Raw genomic sequence first — 23,082 nt, forward strand, 5'->3', positions numbered from 1 at the left:
GTTAATCTCACCCTACAGATGAAGATACTAGAGCAAGAAAAAGAAATTGAAGAACTAAAGAAGCAGCTAAGTCTCCTCTCTCGAGACAAAGAGGTTAAGAGGGTGACTTGAAAGACGGGGGGTGTGCCCGTCTAGCCTCAATAGGCTCTGTAAATATGAGAGTGGACTTTTTAAGCTAAATAGTCAACTGGAATGTAAATTTTCAATCTTTATTAGGGTATGGCTGGTATAACTAATTGTATTTAGTAAGCCTGTATAAGACTTATTAAAGTGAGGTTGTGAAAGTACCTTTTAAGGCTGGCATTTTGAACCTAAGACTGCTTGAAACGAAACCTGTTCTGTTCTTGCCTTTCTCCTACCCCACACGCTCCTTTTCCTGGACTTCTCACTTTAATATTAACATCCATCCCGTCTCTGAAAGTGAAAGTGTAGGCCTCATCCTCAGCTGTTCTTTCTCTTTTGAACTCTGCCTGTTGACCACCAAGTCCTCCTCTAGGTTCTACTGCAGAGACCTAAGTGTGCTCTGGACCCATCACTGCCCAAGCCCAGGCCCACGCACTAGCTGCACCGTTCCAGGTTGACGGCTGCTGGCCTTCCTACCCTCCACACTGCGCTGTTCCCACGGGCTCCCTCCTTCCTCACAGACTTGCTTCTCCCCAAGTCTACATTCCTCAAAGGCAGTGATATGGTACGTTCATATTTGTACCCCAGTGTGCCTGCCACGTAGCTGGCAATTGTCACGGTATATTGCATACAGTGTTGCTGGATTTTAAATAAAATGAAAACCACAAATTAATTATATGATGCATTTATTGATATTTAACCACTGGCCTAGATAAAGACTTTGATTTTAGTACAAGTCCCTTTACCAATAATAGGCACAAAACAGCACCATCCTTAAAATTTAAACCCTTTAAAATCAGTGACCGAAGCTCCCTGAAGGAGCTTGAGGGCCGTGTGAAAAGGCGCCAGGTTTTCACAGGCCCTCATCCACTTCTGCACGTTGGCTGGTGCCGTCCCACTGCAGCCCCCCGTCTGCTGGAGAACAGACCACAGCATGACATCCGCCACCGTGAGTTCATTCCCGACGAGCCAGGGGCTCTTCCCGAGAGCAGAGTTCATGGAACGGAACACAGCAGCTTTTTCTTTACTGCTTCCCTCTTTTAGCTGAAAAATAGCTATATCTACCCAGCTATCTATAAGGGTTAAATTCACAGCATCCTGCTTCTGGCCAAAGAGAGAGAACAGGAAGCGTGCAATGTTCCCTTCTCCTTCGATGGGACACATCGTTTGGACACTGAACTTCATCTGAGTCTTCGGCACTGAAAAGAAATAAGCACTCCATGAAATGTCAACAAGGGCAGCACCGCCGGAGGAAGTGCTCGTAGAGCGTGGCACGGGGAGTCCCTGTTAGTCACGAACCGGTGGCCAGGGAGAGTGTATTTTCAAGAAAATCGCAGTTTTAGTCGGTCTCCAAAAGGTTAGTAATATTCAAGAAAGTTTAAACTGCAGGTTTAAACAGTGCAAACTGTAAGTTATAAAGTAACCATTTCTGGTATTTGATGATGACAGTTTTCAAGCTAGAAGGGACCTCAGACCATCTGTTCCAACCCCTGTGCCTAAGGATCGGGGCATGAGGCCTGGAGACCAGGGGTCCCATCTCCCGGGCCAGGACCTCCTGCTGCCCTCACCCTGGCCCTCAGTGTGTGGCTGAGGGCCGTAAGGCCTCGATGGATGGACATGAACTCAATTCCCTCTGTAAGAACTTAACCGGGAGAAGCGCACACACCAGTGAGATAATGAATAAATGACATCCTGCCACCCTTTAATGGATAATGTCCATTAAAGAGGACGTCAGTGTCCCCATAATGATGGGTTTTGGAATGTGAGGGCAAGACGGCCGTGACAGCCGTGACTCCCCTGCCCTGGCTGGTTAGACAGGATTCCCTCGGAGACTGCTCTCAGTTCAGACCTTCACCTTCCCAGAGGAAGGAGAGCATCTCTGGGCCAAGGTGCGCCTGCTCCTCTCGTAGAACACCCCCACCCCGCCCCGCCCCAGCTCTCTAGACTTTGACGGCAAGCAGCTGAGGAGTCTGCGCAGCTGCGGACCGCCCCCTTCCCATCCCCCACTGCCTCCTAGTCACCCAGCCCCTCCGCTTACCGTCCTTCCAAATCAGAGTAAAGCCCAGCTGGTACTCGTGACGGGGCTGCTGCCTCGTCTGCTCGCCGAAGCACCTGAGGAGGTTTGCCGGCACGCTCTTGACCGCTGAGTGCGTGTGAACGGTGGACAGGACCCTGTAGTGGTCACAGAGCAGCCGGTGCAGCACAAGCAGGGAGAGGGGTGGCGAGGCGGGGTTGGCGTTGATCACGATGTCCTTCAGTGCCCCGTAATCCTGGGGAGCAAAACCCCAACAGAGCAGATGACGCCAACAGCACCCCGAGTGCTGACACCGTACCAGGTGCTGTGCTTAGAACCCCACCAGGCTTCTCTAAAGAATCGTCACCTCCCGGGAAGAAGGTACGAATGTCACCCCACCTGCAGCCAAGGATGCGAGTGCTGGGGATGGAAGGAAGCTACCAAGGGGGCTCGGCTTAGTAGGAAGGAGGGGACAGCAGCCGACTCCAACCCTCCACCCCTGCAATGCTGCTTCCAATAAATAAAAGGTGACTCTACTCAAATTAGTACAACATGTTAGGACTGACACCTCTATTTGTCCCTAAGTTAAAAAAAAAAATCACACGTGTTATTACTCCATTTACTAAATCTTTCTAATGCCCGACAGGATATAGTTTCTACAGCAATTTGTTTGAGTTACGTGTCAATGAAGAGCCCCTTGGAAAAGGGTCTTCACTCAGGGAGATTTTAAAAATCTAGGTGTGAATTAAAGTGCCAAAACACACTGCCTTTTGATTTTATTTTGTTTTTAAAATTTATTTTATTGAAGTATGGTTGATTTGCAACATGCATGGCCTTTAGATGCGGACTATCTTATTTCTGTACATCCGCTCTTCATAACTAATGAACTCATATGGTACAACAGAGGCCAAACTCTGTGGCTTTCTGTCCACAGCCGGCCACAATCTGGCCTCTGGTCTTGCCACTCCTGACTGATGCTCTGCATTTCCCTGAACATATCGTGTTACTTGTTGCTGTGCCTTCTGCGGTATCAAGGTTTATCTGAAGCACCATGTGCTCTGGGAGGCCCCCCGGCATGCTGGGACACCCGGCACAGCTGTCTCACCGACTCATCCCCTATGCAGACTGGCTCCCTGGGGGACTGGCTGAGTGGGGTCTCATGGGCCCCCGGTGCATGCAAACACAAACTGGGGGATGAAGGGAGACATGAGTGCAGAGGGACGGACGTTACCAAAAACAGCTCTGGGGGAGACATGGCAGTACTACCTCCGCTTGTTAGGTCTTCAAGCAGGACCGTTTTCTACCACCAATTCTAGGGGAGGGTGCTAGCAGGGATTCTCGGGATGAACCCTCTTGCACCCACTTGTAACAAGATATTCTTTCTTTGCGTATCAGATTGTCCTGTAAATCAACTGAAGCCTGTAGACTGACATTAAAGGTGGCTGATGCAACTGAATTTTAACACAGCAAACTGAATTTAAGCAAAATATGTCGGAGGTATGAGACTGTGACTGGCTTTTAGCAACAAAATGCAAAAGGATCGGTGGGATTTTTGCGCCTGGACAGCCAAGGCTCTGAAATTCAGGCCACTCTCAAAGAGTCAGGGTTGACTCGGCTGAACCTCAGAGAAGCATTTGAGTGAATGACCATTTCTCCAGGGCTCGGAGTCTGCCGGGAGCTGCCTGGGGTGGCAGGAAGCAGGGACTCTTGACTCCCTCTTCCGCCTAAGGATCCCCACCCCGTTCTCCACCAGTTCTGAGAAATCCAGAAGCTGCATTAGAGCCTGCCTGGCTTCACTCAACACTCATGAATCTGTTCCGTGCAAAGGAACAATCAGAGGAGGAATGTGCTTTTTGCACCACCTTTGAAAACTCGAAAACCAAGGCTTTAATCATACCGGCAAAATTTTCCAGCACTAGTATCCACCTAGCGCGCTGATGTTCTTTAGCTTTCTAGATGCACTTACCTTTCCAAGCACGGAATTTAAGTCCAATGCACTGGTCGATAAAGCAGCGGGCTCGTCAGCTTGGATTATGTTGGTTACATCCAAGTCCGCGTCTGGCGTCTGAATCATCTTGGAGAGACCATCGACCGCAGCTTTCAATTCATACAGACGTTTTAAAATATCATCTTGGCGGGACTCAAGAGCTTGAAGAGATGCATCTGGCTCTTCCTAAAGAGACCAACGTCAGAACGTTCACTTCTTCTCACATCAAAGCAGTCTGTTTGATCAGTTGTCTTCCACTTAGTTCGAACCTCCCACCTTTCAGAAGACATTAAAATGAGGTAGCAGAGGGCTTCCCTGGTGGAGCAGTGGTTGAGAGTCCGCCTGCCGATGCAGGGGACACGGATTCGTGCCCCGGTCCGGGAAGATCCCACATGCCGCGGAGCGGCTGGGCCCGTGAGCCATGGCCGCTGAGCCTGCGCGTCCGGAGCCTGTGCTCCACAACGGGAGAGGCCACAACAGTGAGAGGCCCGCGTACCGCAAAAAAAAAAAAAAAAAAAAAAATAGGTAGCAGAATCATCTCATTTGCCCCAGTCCAACAGGTCCTGCAAATCAATCCCCAAATGCTATAAAACAAATAATGTTGTGCCTGAAAGCCACTTTGAAATTGGAGGACTCCTATTTCAGGTGATTTAGTCTTTAAGAACAGAGAATGAGAGAAAACGAACACAAATTGTTCTTTCTATCAAACTAGTTCAAAATACTTTGCGTAAATGAATAGAAAAAGATTGGGGGTGGCGGTGAGGATGTAATCAGTCACACTAATCGAAGGGAAAAGGGAGCACACACAGGTTAAAAAGAAAGTGTCCTTAGGCTTAGAAGTATGTCCGGGGTGGGGGTCAAATGATTCATTCCCCAAATCATTTTCTAGGCAATACTGGCACTCACATTATCGTAGAATCATCTAGAACTTTTTCACTGCTGAAATGTATCACTTCATAAAGAGGGAATATTCACATCCTTCATTCACTGAATCTCTGCATCTTTCTTGCCTGGTACAGTGGACTAGTATACCATAAGTAACTAATAACATTGGGTTGGCCAAAAAGTTTGTCTGGGTTTTTCCGTAACAGAACTTTTTGGCCAACCCAATATTTGCTGAGAAATAAATCTCAAATCTCTACAGACTTATTTATTTATTTATTTGTTTGTTTATTTTTGGCTGCGTTGGGTCTTCGTTGCTGCGCATGGGCTTTCTCTAGTTGCGGTGAGCGGGGGCTACTCCTCACCATGGTACATGGGCTTCTCACTGTGGTGGCTTCTCTTGTTGTGGAGCAAGGGCTCCAGGTGCGCGGGCTTCAGTAGTTGTGGCACACAGGCTCAGCAGTTGTGGCACACAGGCCTAGCTGCTCTGTGGCATGTGGGATCTTCCTGGACCAGGGCTCGAACCCGTGTCCCCTGCATTGGCAGGCGGATTCTTAACCACTGCTCCACCAGGGAAGTCCCAACCAACTTACTTTACAAAGCAATAACAAGAAACCTCCCAGCAGTCACACTGTGCAACCTATTTTCAGATTCACAAGCTCTCACAAAAGATAATCCATTTGAGTCAAGAGAACAAAGAACAGGTTAGGCATGAGTAAGACGCTCATGACTAGCCAAAAGGGTCAATAGGCAATGACCTTGAGTTTATTATAAACACGCACCCGTGGCCTCCCCTGGTGGCGCAGTGGTTAAGAATCCGCCTGCCAATGCAGGGGACATGGGTTCGAGCCCTGGTCCGGGAAGATCCCACATGGCATGGAGCAACTAAGCCTGTGTGCCACAACTACTGAGCCTGCGCTCTAGAGCCTGCGAGCCACAACTACTGAGCCCGCGTGCCACAACTTCTGAAGCCTGCATGCTCTAGGGCCTGTGCTCTGCAAGAAGAGAAGCCACCGCAATGAGAAGCCTGCGCACCACAACGAAGAGCAGCCCCCGCGTGCTGCAACTAGAGAAAGCTCGCGTGCAGCAACGAAGACCCAATGCAGCCAAAAATAAATAAATAAATTTATTTTAAAAAATAATAAAAAATAAACATGCACTCATGATACAATGTGAGTGTTGGAAGAGTGCCTGCTCACATTTGTATGTTGGTGAGTTTAAGGAACATTTTGTTTCTCCCCTTGTCACTCACAACACTGCCTTCTTTGCAGAGCCAATTCATCACCAGCTGTTGTCAATTTTCTGGAATCCAATGACTTGTAAGTGTGCCTCCATGGTCAATGCCTGAATCCAAGACACCATTTTTCACCTGGCCTACTTCCACTGGTCACCTTGCATCCATTCTGGTCCACCCCTCCGCCCCACCCATCCCTACGATGGCAGCCAGAAATCAAAACAACCTCTTAGGCTAAAAAGCCTAAGATAAACAGCTTGATAAATAGCTTGTATGAATGGTTCTCTGGTTACCTCCTCTCCCATCATTCTCCCCATTGCTCTGGGCTCTGGCCATGCTGTTCTTTGGACCCTAAAACACACAGGCCCCCACCTGCCACAGGGCTTTTCCTCATCAGGTTCCCTCTGTCTGCAACACCCCTCCCCCTTCTCTCGGCTGGTTAATGCCGATTTACCCTAGAGCTGGATCTCCACGATCTCAGCTCCCCTCACCTGCTGCTCTTGTTTAAGATCAAACAGCAGAGAAATGCAAGATGACTACCATCTGGGTGGGATAAAGAAGGATAGAGTTCAGTGTGCCAATTAAATAATGTGGTGCTGACTGGAAATAAGTGTGCAAAATGTGTGACTGGTAAGGCTGCCACCTGTGTGATATCCTGATGTTACTCAGTATCAGTCCTCCTAATACTTCCAATCTTTTAATCCAGACTGTATGTGTGCATTCTTTGTGTACAACTTTGCTCATTTCTACAACTGGCAGTCGGGTCCCTGCCCAACCAGGGGCAAAGCACCTACTGTATTCAAAACCCGTCAACACTCACTGAAGACTGAACCCAGTACTGCGTGTGTAATGTGGCCTGTGATAAGAGCCCAGCATAGCTCGATCTGAGGAACGCAAGATGCTCAAGTTCTGCTTTACCTACTGCACCTTCTAATGCTGGCCTGTTGTTTTCCTTGTTCAGGAGAGACTGTGACTTGGCATGTTGTGTTTATCCATTTGTGTTATTTTACATGGATTTAGAAGCGTTTTATTCTTTGTGTTGCTCTCATTTCTCCTGGAGATGCTAGATTTCTAATGATCTATCCACATTGTTATCATCTGCTAAGTTATCATCTTCTAAGTCGCAAGTTCACAGTTAAATGCCCAAAGGAAGTTAGGCAGCAGACTTAAAAAAAAAAAAAAAAAAAGAAAGAAAGAAAGAAAGGGGGACTTGGTCTCAAAAGAGATGTTATGCTCCCCACTCTGGGGTTTTCTTTTTGATTCCATGGGACTGTCCAGTTGAGGGGCACGAGACCATGCCTGCATGGGAATCTCCAGGTGAAGAGATACTGGACCATGCCTGCGTTTTTGCCTTAGCTCTACAGTGAGACAACAGTTGTTATTTGGTTTCAAACTAAACTAACCACCGCCCTTCCAATCGAGGCAGAAAGGTCTTAAGACAAAGGATGACAGTGAAAACACGCCACGAACGTTATCTATTCACTCATCTTGAGTCAGAATGGACAGAAAGTCTCTCCAGTTGGAAAATTAAAATGTGTATTTGCACTTAATAAAAAAAAGCCAAAGTTGAGCAGGTACTTCACAAAAGAGGTGAAATCAAAATGCCCGATAGGGCTTCCCTGGTGGCGCAGTGGTTGAGAGTCCGCCTGCCGGTGCAGGGGACGCGGGTTCGTGCCCCGGTCCGGGAGGATCCCACATGCCGCGGAGCGGCTGGGCCCGTGGGCCATGGCCGCTGGGCCTGCGCGTCCGGAGCCTGTGCTCCGCAATGGGAGAGGCCACAACAGTGAGAGGCTCGCATACCGCAAAAAAAAAAAAAAAAAAAAAAAAAAAAAAAAAAATGCCTGATAAACATGAAAAGGGGCTCGACCGATTTAGCGGTCTCGGAGATATGAACTAAATTACATTAGGATGCCACTGTACACCCACCAGCTTTGGGGAGGGTGCCAGCATCAGAAATTCGTATACACTGCGGGTGAAGAGCATAAACCGGGATGACCGCTTTGGAAAACAATCTAATCCAGTTGAAGACAGACCAGCCCACTGAGCCAGCGATCCCATCCCTTAGTATATACCCTATGCCTGCTCGTGTACAAGAATATTCTGCAGAATAATTCATAACAGCCTAAAATGCAAAATCAGCCGACGCCCGTGAGCAGCGGGATGGATAAAGCCGTGGGGGCACAGTCAAGCCAAGGAGCAGCAGGCCGCAGAGGACGAACGCTTTGCTTTCTCATGGCAGGGATTCTTCAAATCATATCTAGAAGAGGCAGCCAGACATTGCAGGGCACACGCTGCATGCTTCCACTTACACCAGGACTACATGGTTTAGGGATGCATACTCAGGTGACAAAATAAGAGAGAAAAGCAGGACGTAATGACCGCGGAAGTTGGGAACTTTGTGGGTAGTTTTAAGTGGGGCGCTGACAACGTGTTAACTTGAGTGGTGGTGACACTGGGATTCGCTTTATAATTCCTCAAAACAAGCATTTACGTGCTATTCGCTTTTCTGTGGGTAAAATTTCGTCATATAAAAGTTTAGTCATAAGCGAAAAAGATACCAGATGGATAGCTATTTTAATAGTTAAGAGTTTACGGTCGTTCGGAGGCCGGCGGGCGCGTGAGGCTAGAGTGGGGTAGGCGATTGGGTCTGGTCCCCACGGTTTGTTCGCGACAGTTAGGGTCCCAAGGTCCGGGCCTGGAAGGACCCCTGCCCCGAGTCCTCCAAGGGAGGACCAGGGCGGCAGCGCGTGCGCACTGAACAAGAGGGCAGCGGGGCGGGGCCGCGGTGGAGCCAGGGCGCCTGAGCACTGGACGGGCGGGCGGTGGGACTAGAGCCTTGGCGCCTGGCACTGGGCTGATGCGGGGCCGGGGCAAGGGCCGCGCGCTCCTACCTGCACGTGGCTCGCTGCTGGCGCGGGGCTGCCGATCCTACCGTGCACGTTGGGGAGCCGGTACATGCAGGTGGGAAGCTCTACACGGAGAGATCCACTGCCCTCGTGATAGGGCTTTACCTGGTACATCGGCATTGTGGAACCCAAGGGAGGGAAGGTGGCGGGTGAGAGACACGAACGCTCAAAAACCGTCCAAGTCCACGACAGGTTGCTGCCACCTCTTTTCCGACCCGGAGGCTGGCGTCCGGGAAAGCTCAGTTCTTGTGCTCTAATTGGCCCCTGCTAATTCAACGTCATGGACTCGACCTTTGACACAACCAATCAGCGAGAAGGAGAGGTGGGAAGCTTTCGTAGCCTTATCCGGAAGTGGCGGGACACAGTGTCGGAAGCAGCCAATGGGCGGCAGGGTGGCGGGATTCCCTCTCCCCCCACCGTGGGAGCGGCGGCGCAAACTGTTCCGATTCCAGAGTCAGGCTCTGCATCCATGGAGCGAGCCGAGGGGCCGAGGTGAGCCGAGCTTGCAGCCACTACTCGCGGTCGCCCTAAGGCCCACAACGTTCCAGACCCCTGAGGGGAAAGTGACCGCGGCGCTGGGCGAGCCGGCCGCACGGAGGCCCCAGGCCAGGCTCCTCGGCGCTCCCCCAACCCGCCGCCCTGTGGGTGCACTTTGAGGTCGGCGTCTGCGGGGGATTCGGCCCGCTGCCGGGTCGCCGCCATGCATCTGTGGACCTGAAGCCGGAGCTTGAAATCCCAGTAGACGGAATTAATTTCCTTTTTACCTGGTTGCTCTCACTTATTTTTTAAAATTGAGGGTTATTTTCGGGGAGGCTTTAAGGCACATGCTAAATTGAGGCGCACAGTTTTAAAAAACGCATTGCTTCTGTATCTCGAGTATGCGATTACCGGCAGCTACACCGAATTAGGGGTAGCGAATCTTCGGGTAGCACTGTTGCACTGTGTCAGATTCCTGAATCCAGGTTTGCTGTCTGTGTTTAAATGTTTTATCTCCACTCCTCCAAATAAATATCAGGAATGGACCTGTAGCCTATGGTGTCTTGCCATATCAACAATTTTTTTAGAGATACTTTATTCCATTTTAAGTGGTGTCATCTGCAGTTTTTCCATTTAAGACAAATTTGAGTGGAATTCTTTGCAAGGTCGAATAAGAGTAAAGATGTTTGTTCTTTTTTTTTTTTTTTTTAACAAGGGTTTACCGAGGGTCTATTATGTGTTATATGTTGTGGGAAATACCCAAAGATTTCCCTCCCAGGGATGCTCCTGTGTTCAGTTACACCCAAGTTATCAATAAAACCTTTTACTAGAAATTGCTAAATTAGTGAACATGTAGACGAGAGGTAGTTTACCAGGCAGAGGAGTAGGAGGCTACACACCTGTATGGGCAAGATGCAGTGTCTAAAAGAGCTTGTGATATTCAGGAAACAGTTGTTCGCTGTGACCAGAATGTAGAGGAATTGGCAATGGGAGGACTGGAGAGAGAGACAAAATAAGGTAGATTAGGGTTCAATTGTGACTAGATTTGAAACTTAATATAGCAGACAGTGGGATGCTAGTAAGTTTTTTTCTTTTTTAAATAATTATTTTTTGGCTGTGTTGGGTCTTTGTTGCTGTGTGTGGGCTTCTCATTGCTGTGGCTTTTCTTGTTGCGGAGCAGGGGCTCTAGGCGTGGTGCCTTCAGTAGTTGAAGCACGTGGGCTCAGTAGTTGTGGCTCGTGGGCTCTAGAGCGCAGGCTCAGTAGTTGTGGCGCACGGGCTTAGTTGCTCCACAGCATGTGGGATCTTCCCGGACCAGGGCTCAAACCTGTGTCTCCTGCATTGACAGGTGGATTCTTAACCACCACGCCACAAGGGAAGTCTGCTAGTAAGTTCTTAAAGCAGAAAAATTATTTGACCAGATTTGTGATTTCTAAAGTAACTCTGGTGGTAGCATGGAGGATTGATTGAAGTAGAGAGAAAATGGAGACAAACCAGTTGGAAAATTCTGAAGGTAGGTACAGCCAGAACTGTGAGGGCCTTTGCTAAGGCAGGAGCTGGCAGCCTGGGTTTGGAGTGGGGATTTGTAGGCAACAATAGAAATAGTTACCCAACTGGTACCTGATTTCTGAGATGGTTTTGATTTTGACATGAACACTGGATTTCCCCGCAAAATTTTGGCTTTTCAAATTGTGTGGGAAACATTGCTTTCAATTTTCAAGAAAGAAGATCCTATTGTTGCAAAAGATTATTCACCCATAGCTTTAGGGGGATGTGTCTCCTCCACGTAGATCCCAGTTTAATTGGATTTTAAATGTCTGTTTCATTTGAAGTATCTATTCAGAAGACTTTTTGACAGATGTTTAAGGATTTTAGACCAACATTTGTATTTGTGCATATAATAAATGGATATGTTAATATAATGAATGGATTAGACACATTAACTATTAACGGAGATGAATCGTTTCCCACAGTTAAAACCAGGATGAAAATGCATAATTGCCTCCTTGCTGTTTCTGGTAACCTGTTTCTTTAGTTCAGAACTTGCTAAGGCCATCAAACCTATCGATCGGAAGTCAGTCCATCAGATTTGTTCTGGGCAAGTGATTCTTAGTCTAAGCACTGCTGTGAAGGAGTTGGTAGAAAATAGTGTGGATGCCAGTGCCACTAACATTGGTAAGTTTGGGAGAGTTTTAAACCACAAGAAATAATCAGTTTATGCTGTTTTATTCAAGAAATGTTTGTTACTGTAATAAGACAATCAGGTATTGATATACAGAGAAATTATTATTTTTTAAACATAAATTTTGCACTTATTATGTGCCTAGTATTTAGCTAGGTAGTAATAATAATAATAGCGGTTAACTTTTTTGTGTTCTTACTATGTGCCAAGCAGGCATTGTGCTAAGAACTATACAGACGGGTTACCTCATTTAATCTGTAGAATAACTTTATGAGATTGGAATTATTATTATTGTTATAATTATTACCTCCATTTTACAAATGAGGACATTAAGGCACAAGGAATTTACTTTTTTTTTTTTTTTTTTTTTTTTGCTGTACGCGGGCCTCTCACTGCTGTGGCCTCTCCCGTTGCGGAGCACAGGCTCCGGACGCGCAGGCTCAGCGGCCATGGCTCACGGGCCCAGCCGCTCCGCGGCATGTGGGATCTTCCCGGACCGGGGCACGAAGCCGTGTCCCCTGCAAAGGCAGGCGGACTCTCAACCACTGCGCCACCAGGGAAGCCCAATAGTTTTGTTTTTATTTTCTTTCTTTTTTCTTTCCTTCAAGAGGATAATTTTAACACAGTCATTAAAGAGAACAAGTTCTGGAATCAGACTTCCTAGGATCTTTTTTTTTTTTTCCCTAGGATCATATTTTACTAGCTTTATAACCTCAAAAAAAGAGTAGGGCTTCCTTGGTGGCGCAGTGGTTGAGAGTCCGCCTGCCAATGCAGGGGACACGGCTTCGTGCCCCGATCCGGGAAGATCCCATATGCCACGGAGCGGCTAGACCCGTGAGCCATGGCCGCTGAGCCTGCACGTCCGGAGCCTGTGCTCCGCAACGGGAGAGGCCACAGCAGTGAGAGGCCTGCATACTGCAAAACAAACAAACAAAACTATTTTATCTGGGCTAGTAAATAGCAAAGAAGGACTTTAAAAAGTAAAATATACAAAATGACAGTAGTACATTTAAATAAATACAGTTAGGACTCAAAGTTGCATTTTGTAAGTTATAAGTACTGTCAATCTAAAGCCTTTTTGCATGGATCAATTAGAGAAACCAATATTTTAAACTTTCTAGAGCTCAGGCTTAAAGACTATGGAGTGGAGCTCATTGAAGTTTCAGACAATGGATGCGGGGTAGAAGAAGAAAACTTTGAAGGCTTAAGTAAGTTGAATTTTGCTAATCCTATTTTAAAATATTTGGGCCAAATGTCTGAGAGTTTGGGGTAACACTGTCTTAGGAAACACAAAACAGCTTTTTAAAACCAGTCACTTGGGTGGGTATTGTGTGTGGTCATTGTTGTATCACTTGCGATCTCTTCGGCCTTATTCTCCACCTCTCTTTCAGCTCTGAAGCATCACACTTCTAAGATTCAGGAGTTTGCTGACCTCACTCAGGTTGAAACTTTTGGCTTTCGGGGGGAAGCTCTGAGCTCACTCTGTGCACTGAGGTGATGCAATAATTTTATCCACTAACTTGACCCCTTATAAAAATCTCTCTGAAAATTAAAAAGTATGATTAGAATCATTATGGTTTACACTTTTCCATCTGAATGTCTCAACTACTAACTTCTGCATTCTGTTTTATCTTACTACCAACCTAAGTGGTAATACTTCTGAAATGTGAGCAATGAATGAACGAAATGAAGCAAATAGTATTGTAAAAAAATTGTTACCCTTATTAAAGCAGTAACTTCTCAATTTAAAAGTAACGTATAGATAATACACAATAGATGCCATATGCTATTGGTTTTAATTTATTTTGATGTTGAGGAAAAAATTTAGCTGAAGCACTTATTTAATTACACAACAGCTTCTAAGATTTTGTTAGAACAGTAGTAGCCAAACTGAGAAATAAATCTTTATTGGTGAATACGTAAGTTTTGAGATCTTTTATTTTGCAGTTTAACCAAAATAAGTATCAAAGCTTTCATCAAAACAAACATTTATAGAACTCTCTCACTATCTATTGGGCCAAACCTTGGATTTTATGATGACTCCTCGCGCATTTAAACTCTCTTGATGATCTCGGAGGGATCATCATCTTTTTAGGGGAGTTTAGAGAGAACAGAAGTGAGAAAATGAGCACATGATGACCGGCACCTGGGAGTCTCTAGCTGACTGTGCTCTGCTGGCTTTTTCGTACAGTGATGTAACCATTTCTACCTGCCACACATCTGCGAAGGTTGGGACTCGACTGGTGTTTGATCACAATGGAAAAATCCTCCAGAAAACCCCCTACCCACGACCCAGAGGGACGACAGTCAGTGTGCAGCAGTTATTTTATACGCTACCTGTGCGCCATAAGGAGTTTCAAAGAAATATTAAAAAGGTACGGTAGAGGGCTTCCCTGGTGGCGCAGTGATTGGGAGTCCGCCTGCTGATGCAGGGGACATGGGTTCATGCCCCGGTCCAGGAAGATCCCACACGCTGCAGAGCGGCTAGGCCCGTGAGCCATGGCCGCTGAGCCTGCACGTCTGGAGCCTGTGCTCCGCAACGGGAGAGGCCACAACAGTGAGAGGCCCGCGTACCGCAAAAAAAAAAAAAAACCAACAACATACGGTAGGGCTTCCCTGGTGGTGCAGTGGTTGAGAATCCTCCTGCCAATGCAGGGCACAGGGGTTCGAGCCCTGGTCCGGGAAGATCCCACATGCTGTGGAGCAACTAAGCCCATGCACCACAACTACTAGCGTGTGCTCTAGAGCCCGCGAGCCACAACTACTGAGCCCACGTGCCACAACTGCTGAAGCCCGCACACCTAGAGCCCATGCTCTGCAACAAGAGAAGCCACTGCAATGAGAAGCCCACGCACCGCAACAAAGAGTAGCCCCTGCTCGCCGCAACTAGAGAAAGCCTGCGTGCAGCAACAAAGACCCAGTGCAGACAAAAAATAGATAAATTAATTAGTAAATTAATTAAAAAAAGAAAGGTACGGTAAATTCAGAATCCAAGAGTCTAGAGAGTGTGATGCCCAAATGTAGTCCAAGATCACTCAGGGTGGTTTGCACTCCCGTTCATTCTCTTCCCTTAATTTTTGGAGAAGTGCTTAGCTTGCTTCTTCCCCTCAAAGACCTAACTTCTGAGTGATTTACCCTTTTCTTTTTTTTTTTTAATCTGTTTATTTTATTTATCTATTTATTTTTTTGGATGCGTTGGGTCTTTGTTGCTGCACATGGGCTTTCTCTAATTGTGGCAAGCGGGGGCTACTCTTCATTGCGGTGCGTGGACTTCTCATTGCAGTAGTTTCTCTTGTTGCGGAGCACGGTCTCTAGGTGCGAGGGCTTCAGTAGTTGTGGCACACTGGCTCTAGAGCGCAGGCTCAGTAGTTGTGGCGCACGGGCTTAGTTGCTCTGCGGCATGTGGGATCTTGCTGGACCAGGGCTCGAACCTGTGTCCCCTCCATTGGCAGGTGGATTGTTAACCACTGCACCACCAGGGAAGCCGCCCTTTTCTTTTCTTAAAAAGAATCATCATTGTGTTTATGAGGTCTTCTAATATGGGAAATGAGTCTTCTAAGACAAGCATTATTTTTTTATTCTATCTTTATTTTTTAATAAGATCATTTTTCTTGGCTCCCTGAGAAGTGAATCATTACAAGTTTTATGAATTGGAATGAAAATGAAAAAGATAAATATTATATAATTGTGTTTAAAAAGCAGTTATAGGGCCTCCCTGGTGGCACAGTGGTTGAGAGTCCGCCTGCCGATGCAGGGGACACGGGTTCGTGCCCCGATCCCGGAGGATCCCACATGCCGCGGAGCGGCTGGGCCCGCGAGCCATGGCCGCGGGGCCTGTGTGTCCGGAGCCTGTGCTCCGCAACGGGAGAGGCCACAGCAGTGAGAGGCCCGCGTACAGCAAAAAAAAAAAAAAAAGCAGTTATAAATTGTCTATGTGTATATGTACATGTGTATATACGTAATCATATATATACACATATAATCATACGTGTGTGTGTGTGTGTGTATGATTACAGTTTTGTAAAAACAAAGCAACTGGCCAAAATATGCATAGAAAAAAGCCTGGGAGAGTAGACGCATGAATGCTACCAGTGGTTATTCCTGGATGTGCGATCACTTGTGCTTTTTGCCATCTTCCTTGTACTTTTCTGTTTTGTACCTATATTCGTTATAATCAAAAACGTTACTTAAACATATGCTGCTAAAAACTTTCTTTACCTTTAAAGCAATTTGCGCTAGTTATAACTTCATTAATTTTGGAAAAATACAGGAAACTTTAAAAATGTTTTTTAATTTAAATGTTAAAAATTTTTTGTACAGAGAAAATTTTTATTATTATTATTTTGTATCTTATGGTAAAAAAAAATTGGTGTCTCAGAAAATATAGGCATAAAGAACTTGTGCTTGCCAGGGATGACCATTGTTAACAGTTTGGTGAGTCTTTCCAGACTCCTTTTAGTTTCATGTATTTATAAATCTTGGAAAATTTTTCAAGATAAATATTAAAAAAATGAAATCAAGTGACAGAGAATATTAAACATTTAAGTCACATGGAATTGTGTGCAGTAGAAAGTTGGTATTGTCTCTGCCTATCTCCCAGAGTTTGGTTTATATCCCTTAGACTTTATTTTTTTATTTTTTATTTTTAGTATTTATTTATTTGGCTGCTCTGGGTCTTTGTTACAGCATACGGGATCTTTAGTTGCGGTGTGCAGGGTCTTTAGTTACAGCATGCAAACTCTTAGTTGTGGCATGCATGTGGGATCTAGTTCCCTGACCAGGGATCAAACCCGGGCCCCCTGCATTGGGAATGTGGAGTCTTAACCACTGGACCACCAGGGAAGTCCCTATATCCCTTAGACTTTAAATGCATATATGTATATACAATCTTTATACATATGTTTCTATTTTTTTTAAACAATTGGGATCATATACTGTTCTATACCTTGACTTTTTAATATAGTATATTGTAGATACCTTTTTTTGGTCGATTGGTAACTACCTTATTTTTTATCATGGCACCATTATGTGGATATACTGTAATTAATTAGCCCCTGGTTGATGGTTGCTTAGGTTGTTTATAATTTTTCACAATTACAGATTGTTTCAATGAACATTTTCATAATATATCTTTAAAAAATTTTTTTTTAATTTATTATTTTTATGCTTGACTGTGTTGGGTCTTCATTGCTGAGTGCAGGCTTTTCTCTAGTTGTGGTGAGCGGGGGCTACTACTTTTCGTTGCAGTGTGCGGGCTTCTTACTGCGGTGGCTTCTCCTGTTGCAGAGCTCAGGCTCTAGGCACACGGGCTCTAGGCACGTGTGCTCAGTAGTTGTGGCTCACAGGCTCTAGAGCACAGGCTCAGTAGTTGTGGCACATGGGGTTAGTTGCTCTGTGGCATGTGGGATCTTCCTGGACCACGTCTCAAACCCGTGTGCCCTGCATTGGCAGGCGGATTCTTAACGACTGTGCCACCAGGGAAGCCCTTTCATAATAGATCTTTGATTGTTTATGTGAGTCTTTCTACAAGGATAAGTTTCCAGAGGAGGGATTTCAAGGTTAAAGGGAACATACTTCTCGATTTTTAGAGCAGAAGGCCTGGACATTTTGGAAATGAGGGAAGTGTGGTCAAGAACCTTATCCTCTGATTTCCCTTTGATACCACATAGGGAGATTCAACTCATGGATCATTCTGTCGGGAATAATTTGCCTTATTTGTGAGATGATATGAGAACCTTGAATTGACTGTATAACTTGAATCATGCGCTTCTTGTAAGATTGAAGTAACATTGAGTCCTTGCGTTTGTGTTTTTTAAACAGGAGTTCTCCAAAATGGTCCAGGTCTTACACGCCTACTGTATCATTTCAGCGGGCATCCGTGTAAGTTGCACCAATCAGGTTGGACAGGGTAAGAGGCAGCCTGTGGTGTGCACCAGTGGAGGCTCCAGCATGAAGGAAAATATCGGATCTGTATTTGGGCAGAAACAGGTAGTGGTGGCCTGTTTTTTTGTTTTTTGTTTTTTTTCTTGATTCAGGTGCTCAAATCTCTCACCTGGAGCTCTCCGGCAGTCTTTTCACTGATCTCCTAGCCTCTAGACCGAAGCTCACTCTTATCCATCCACCACCACACAATGAAAATAATCATTCTAAAACAAAAAACTGGGTGGCCAGTTGTTTAAAAACACTTTATTACTCTATTGCTCTATGCATATTGCTCTAGTGATTATGGCAGGTTTCTACTGTCCTTTCCAATAGCATAAAGAATAAATTCTAAGAATTGATTTTTTTTAGACTATGTCCCTATCACAAAAATTAATGTTAGGAGCTGCAAGTTTTAAAATAATACTTTTACTCTCTCCTTGAAAAAAAATATTGTGGGCAATGTATTGTTTATGGATAAGTAGGAGCACAAGTGTTTCATCTTGCTAATAAATCAAAATTATTCATTATAGAACTGCAAAATGCAACTATTGAGATTCTTTGTCCTCTTAATGTGGATAGCTTGGCTAGGAAGGAAAACACACAAAACCTTCGTTATATCTTCCTTTCTGAAGTCAGGCCGGTTCTTGCTTTATTAGGAAATAACTGTAAACCTTGATTCCTTTCAGTTGCAAAGCCTCATCCCTTTTGTGCAGCTGCCCCCTAGTGACACTGTCCGTGAAGAATACGGGCTGAGCTCTTCCCAGGCTCTGCATAACCTGTTTTGGTAAGTTAATTGGTGCCAGGAAAATTACGATCAAACAATTTTTTTGAGTTTTTTTTTTCCTTTGGTTTTGTTTTTAAAGATTGTGATTTTAAAGCTTATAGTTTCTTATGTCCATTATAAACTGTAGGCAGTATTATTGCTGAGAAAGAGGATTTCTATGGAGGAGTCAGGTTCTTAATGTAAGCAATATTCTGGGTAACTGGTGCATTTTAGGGGGTTTCTTATTAAATTAGCATTTGTAGAAGAGGCTCTGTTTAGTGAACAATTAGAATAACTCTTAAATTATGTATAATGTTTCACTTTGTCAGGGCCTGGCATAGAGGGGTAGAGGCGCTTTTCCTTTAACTCGTGCCTTACCCAGAATCCAATCCAGCATCATTACTTTTAGTGTAAGAAAAATAGACATTTTTCCATAAGCAGAATTGGGCCCATATTGCTTACCCTGCCTCCACTTGCCTTTGGCTTATCCCTGAAATTAAATATGGGGATTCTTTTTTTTTTTTTTTTTTGCGGCACGCGGGCCTCTCACTGTTGTGGCCTCTCCCGTTGCGGAGCACAGGCTCCGGACGCGCAGGCTTAGCAGCTATGGCTCACGGGCCCAGCTGCTCCGTAGCATGTGGGATCTCCCCGGACCGGGGCATGAACCCGCATCCCCTGCATCGGCAGGTGGACTCTCAACCACTGCACCACCAGGGAAGCCCAGGGATTCATTTTTTATGCTAAGGTATCATTCTTATGGAAACTCAAATATCCCTGGGGTAAATCTCAGGTGAAGCCCTTAACCAACGCCATAGGAAATAGAAGTTTGCTAACTGAGAACAGATTTTATGTTTTATATTTATTTCTTGGCCGCACCGTACGGATCTTAATTTCCCGACTAGGGATTGAACCTGCACCTCGTGCACTGGAAGTGCGGAGTCTTAGCCACTGGACCTCCAGGGAAATCCCAAGAGAACAGATTTTGAAAAGGCGGGGAACGTGGGCAAAGAGACTGGATACAGGTCCTTGGGCTTCCTGGACAGCTTGGTGGGGACTGCACAAAGGTTCTAGAATGTGACTGTGGGGTGAGACCCACTCCTTGTGTGGAGGCCAAGGATTTAATAGGGAAAGTGAGAGCTGAAACAAATCAGTTTTGAACCCGCTGGGTTGCCCATGGAGGATCTGTCAACGATGGGAGCTTTGGAACATTCCAGAGGGTCTGTGTTCCTTAATGATTCAGCAGAATGGAGCACAGATACACGTTATCTGAAATGTTAATACTTGTCAGCTCGTCACCAGGGGTTATGTTTTTATTTTTCACTTTGAGATTGTGCCGTTTGATGTGTGTCTGATCCTTTCTGCTCTGGAATCCTGCCCTAATGGCATTAACATTGAACAGTATCTCAGGTTTTATTTCTCACTGTGCTCACGGTGTGGGAAGAAGTTCAACGGACAGACAGTTTTTCTTTATCAATCGGCGGCCTTGTGACCCAGCAAAGGTATTTCAAAATATGGGGGGATTAGTTTTTTCTTTTAGCTTTTAGTTTTAATTTTATTTTTTATTAAATAACATTTTCTGACACAGGCAATTTACATGGAACTTGGGACTTTGACTCAGAAACATTACTTTATCTTTTTTTTTCATTCTTCTAATCAATTTTATTCTAAAAACATGTTTTTATGCAAATATATTGATATTATTTATTTTAACAGACAATGCTATATTGTCATTTTAAAATATTTTTTAAAATAGCTTTAAAATGTCTCGCTGTTAATTTCTTTTTTAAAAAATTTTTTATTTTATATTGGGGTATAGTTGATTTACAGTGCTGTGTTAATTTTAGGTGTACAGCAAAGTGATTCAGTTATACATACACATGTGTCTATTCTTTTTCAAATTCTTTTCCAATTTTGGTTATTACAGAATATTGAGTACAGTTCCCTGTGCTCTACAGTAGAGCCTTGTTGGTTATCTATAAATCATCTTATTTTTGGCATTTAAAAACACCTACCATACAGTGGTTTCAATTATATATATGTGCACGTGCATACATATGGACACATATTAATAACTAATATATTTATTATCGTAAAAATTATCACTATTAGAAGAAAGTAAACATTTTAAAACAGTCACCCTTATCTAGACTATTTGGTATAGACTGACACACGTGCATATGCTTTTGTATTTTCTCTTCGTTCTGTCCATTTTCCAGGAGAATAAGGGCCCAGATTACTCCTGCCTCAAACTTAAACTGATCATCTTGATATGATTATAGCACTTTTAGTGGTCAGTTTTTTTTTTTGTTTTTTTTTTTCGGTACGCGGGCCTCTCACTGTTGTGGCCTCTCCCGTTGCGGAGCACAGGCTCCGGACGCACAGGCTCAGCAGCCCTGGCTCACGGGCCCAACCGCTCCGTGGCATGTGGGATCTTCCCAGACCGGGGCACGAACCCGCATCCCCTGCATCGGCAGGCGGACTCTCAACCACTGCGCCACCAGGGAAGCCCTAGTGGTCAGTTTTGACTTTGCATCTTCAGCAACATTATACCTAGCAGTGAAAGCACCAAGTCTTAATCACTGGACCACCAGGGGATTCCCCAAAATTACTTCTATCAACCAGATATGGTTCAGCTTCTATTATTTTTCTTCTCTTTTCCTTTTTTTAAAAATATGTTTTAGCGTATAGAGCATAGAAGTTTTTATTTTATTTTATTTTTTCCTTTTCTCAGCTGCTCCATGCAGCATGCGGGATCTTAGTTCCCCACCCAGGGATCCAACCCATGCCCCCTGCATTGGGAGCACAGAGTTTTAACCACTGGACCACCAGGGAAGTCCCTCAGCTTCTAAATTTTTAACCTGTATTGTAATTGGTGTGATTTTATGGCTTATCCCTAATGCCATTTAATAATCTCATTATAAATTCATATAAATACATTTCTGTGTACATTTGAATGTGTTTTATGAACATTTAAACCGCACCTCATTTTATTGACATTTCTTTAAGAGCATCTTGAGTATGGAAAAAGATTCAGTTTTATGAATCTATGATTAAAGATACCCCTTTGAGAGGAAAGAGGAGACTTTTTTTGGGTGATGGATATCTTCATTATCTTGATTGTGGGGATGGGTTCATGGGTGTTTATATATGTCAGAATTTATGAAATTGTATACTTTAAGTGCAGTTTGTTTTAGGCCAATTATACCTCAAGAAAGCTGTTCAAAATGTATCCTTTTAACGGTTGGTTAGAGTAGCATGTTATTAGAAACTGGGGGAAGGAAACATTTATTCTTTTCTAATCTTTGTTTTTTGTATAGGTTTCCAGACTTGTGAATGAGGTCTATCACATGTATAACCGGCATCAGTATCCATTTGTTGTTCTTAACATTTCTGTTGATTTGGGTAAGTTCCACTGACATTTCAGTAAAATTGGTGACTTTTTTTTTTTTTTTTTCAGGCTGCACATGGGCTTTCTCTCGCGGCGAGCGAGGGCTGCTCTTCTTTGCGGTGCGCGGGCTTCTCATTGTGGTGGCTTCTCTTGTTGCGGAGCACGGGCTCTAGGCGCACGGGCTTCAGTAGTTGTGGCTCGCAGGCTCTAGAGCGCAGGCTCAGTAGTTGTGGCGCACGGGCTTAGTTGCTCCATGGCATGTGGGATCTTCCCGGACCAGGGATCGAACCGTGTCCCCTGCATTGGCAGGTGGATTCTTAACCAATGTGCCACCAGGGAAGTCCCTGGTGACTTACTCCTAAAAGAATAAAATGAGATTATAAAGCTCTGATATGACCAGAAAGAGACTTTTATAGCAACAATTAATGGTGATATATATTTTTATAGACTTAAAAAAATTTTTTTAATAAACAAAAATCTTTTTAGACTTTTATTTTTTATACAGACTTTCCTGCTTTCTACTTGAAACTACATTAATTGTATTTTTCGGAAAATGTGACTTTCATGTCAGCCAAGGGAGAAAGTAGACTAAATGTTCTCCCTGATTTTGAAAATAATTCATTTCATGTAGATACTTTTCTTCTGATTGCTAATATTATGGTTTATTGTTATCCAATATTTTTTTAGGTGCTTAGAAATATATATGTGCACACCTTAAAAAAATATATATATAATGATATATATCCGTATTTTTTGGAGTGAGAAAATAATTGTGGGTAATTTTGTGCTCTTTATCCTTAGATGTGAACATTTTCTCTTCCATGTCATTAAAGTTAATTCAGAAACATGATTTTAATAGCTGTATTGTATTTCAACGTGTGGATATACCTTTTTTTTTGCCATATGCGGGCCTCTCACTGTTGTGGCTTCTCCCGTTGCGGAGCACAGGCTCTGGACGCGCAGGCTCAGCAGCCATGGCTCATGGGCCTAGCCGCTCCGCGGCATGTGGGATCTTCCCAGACCGGGGCACAAACCCGTGTCCCCTGCATCAGCAGGCAGACTCTCAACCACTGCGCCACCAGGCAAGCCCCTGTGTGGATATATCTTGATTGTAAACTTTTATGTTTGTGCCTATTTTAGTTGTTTTCAGTTTTTAGAACTTTAAATACTGTTCTTATAGATAAATCATTACCTATATTTTTGA

At 44.6% G+C, this 23,082-nt stretch overlaps 3 protein-coding genes across 6 annotated transcripts in view; 2 read left to right on the top strand and 1 right to left on the bottom strand.

Annotated features, from left to right (window-relative positions):
- The window catches only part of EIF2AK1 (eukaryotic translation initiation factor 2 alpha kinase 1), a 31,542-nt gene extending 30,750 nt beyond the window's left edge, over positions 1-792 (top strand). For both annotated transcript variants that reach the window (XM_060078343.1, XM_060078344.1), the window contains exon 15: positions 1-792. In XM_060078343.1, coding sequence (XP_059934326.1) covers positions 1-111 — 111 coding nt within the window. In that variant the 3' untranslated portion in view covers positions 112-792.
- Positions 793-9,392, bottom strand: AIMP2 (aminoacyl tRNA synthetase complex interacting multifunctional protein 2). Of its 2 annotated transcripts, none has more exons than XM_060078346.1 (4): positions 9,252-9,392; positions 4,104-4,310; positions 2,162-2,393; positions 793-1,322 (listed from the first exon to the last, which is right to left on the bottom strand). In XM_060078346.1, exons 1-4 carry the CDS (start codon positions 9,264-9,266, stop codon positions 898-900), a joined length of 879 nt encoding a protein of 292 aa, XP_059934329.1. In that variant the 5' UTR covers positions 9,267-9,392; the 3' UTR covers positions 793-897. The 2 variants fall into 2 exon arrangements, with proteins under 2 accessions (XP_059934329.1, XP_059934328.1); XM_060078345.1 differs by having other exon boundaries at positions 9,132-9,392.
- Positions 9,084-23,082, top strand: part of PMS2 (PMS1 homolog 2, mismatch repair system component) — a 27,982-nt gene continuing 13,983 nt past the window's right edge. The window contains exons 1-9 of one of the 2 annotated variants that reach the window (XM_060078340.1): positions 9,084-9,638; positions 11,659-11,798; positions 12,927-13,013; positions 13,197-13,299; positions 13,997-14,180; positions 17,626-17,793; positions 18,414-18,511; positions 19,890-19,989; positions 21,808-21,892. In XM_060078340.1, the coding sequence (XP_059934323.1) occupies positions 9,427-9,638; positions 11,659-11,798; positions 12,927-13,013; positions 13,197-13,299; positions 13,997-14,180; positions 17,626-17,793; positions 18,414-18,511; positions 19,890-19,989; positions 21,808-21,892 (1,177 nt within the window). In that variant the 5' untranslated portion in view covers positions 9,084-9,426. The remainder of the gene's footprint in view (positions 9,639-11,658; positions 11,799-12,926; positions 13,014-13,196; positions 13,300-13,996; positions 14,181-17,625; positions 17,794-18,413; positions 18,512-19,889; positions 19,990-21,807; positions 21,893-23,082) is intronic. The other variant, XM_060078341.1, reaches the window with a different exon arrangement.

Source organism: Mesoplodon densirostris, chromosome 16 (assembly GCF_025265405.1).
Source record: "Mesoplodon densirostris isolate mMesDen1 chromosome 16, mMesDen1 primary haplotype, whole genome shotgun sequence".
NCBI lineage: Eukaryota > Metazoa > Chordata > Mammalia > Artiodactyla > Ziphiidae > Mesoplodon > Mesoplodon densirostris.

Excerpts from the sequence above, each read along its gene's own strand:
- AIMP2 (XM_060078345.1), bottom strand. The coding sequence starts at position 9,266 with ATGCCGATGTACCAGGTAAAGCCCTATCACGAGGGCAGTGGATCTCTC. Across the intron at positions 4,311-9,131 it reads CAGCAGCGAGCCACGTGCAG|GAAGAGCCAGATGCATCTCT; the intron begins GTAGGAGCGCGC and ends TGGTCTCTTTAG. Across the intron at positions 1,323-2,161 it reads TACTCTGATTTGGAAGGACG|TGCCGAAGACTCAGATGAAG; the intron begins GTAAGCGGAGGG and ends ATTTCTTTTCAG.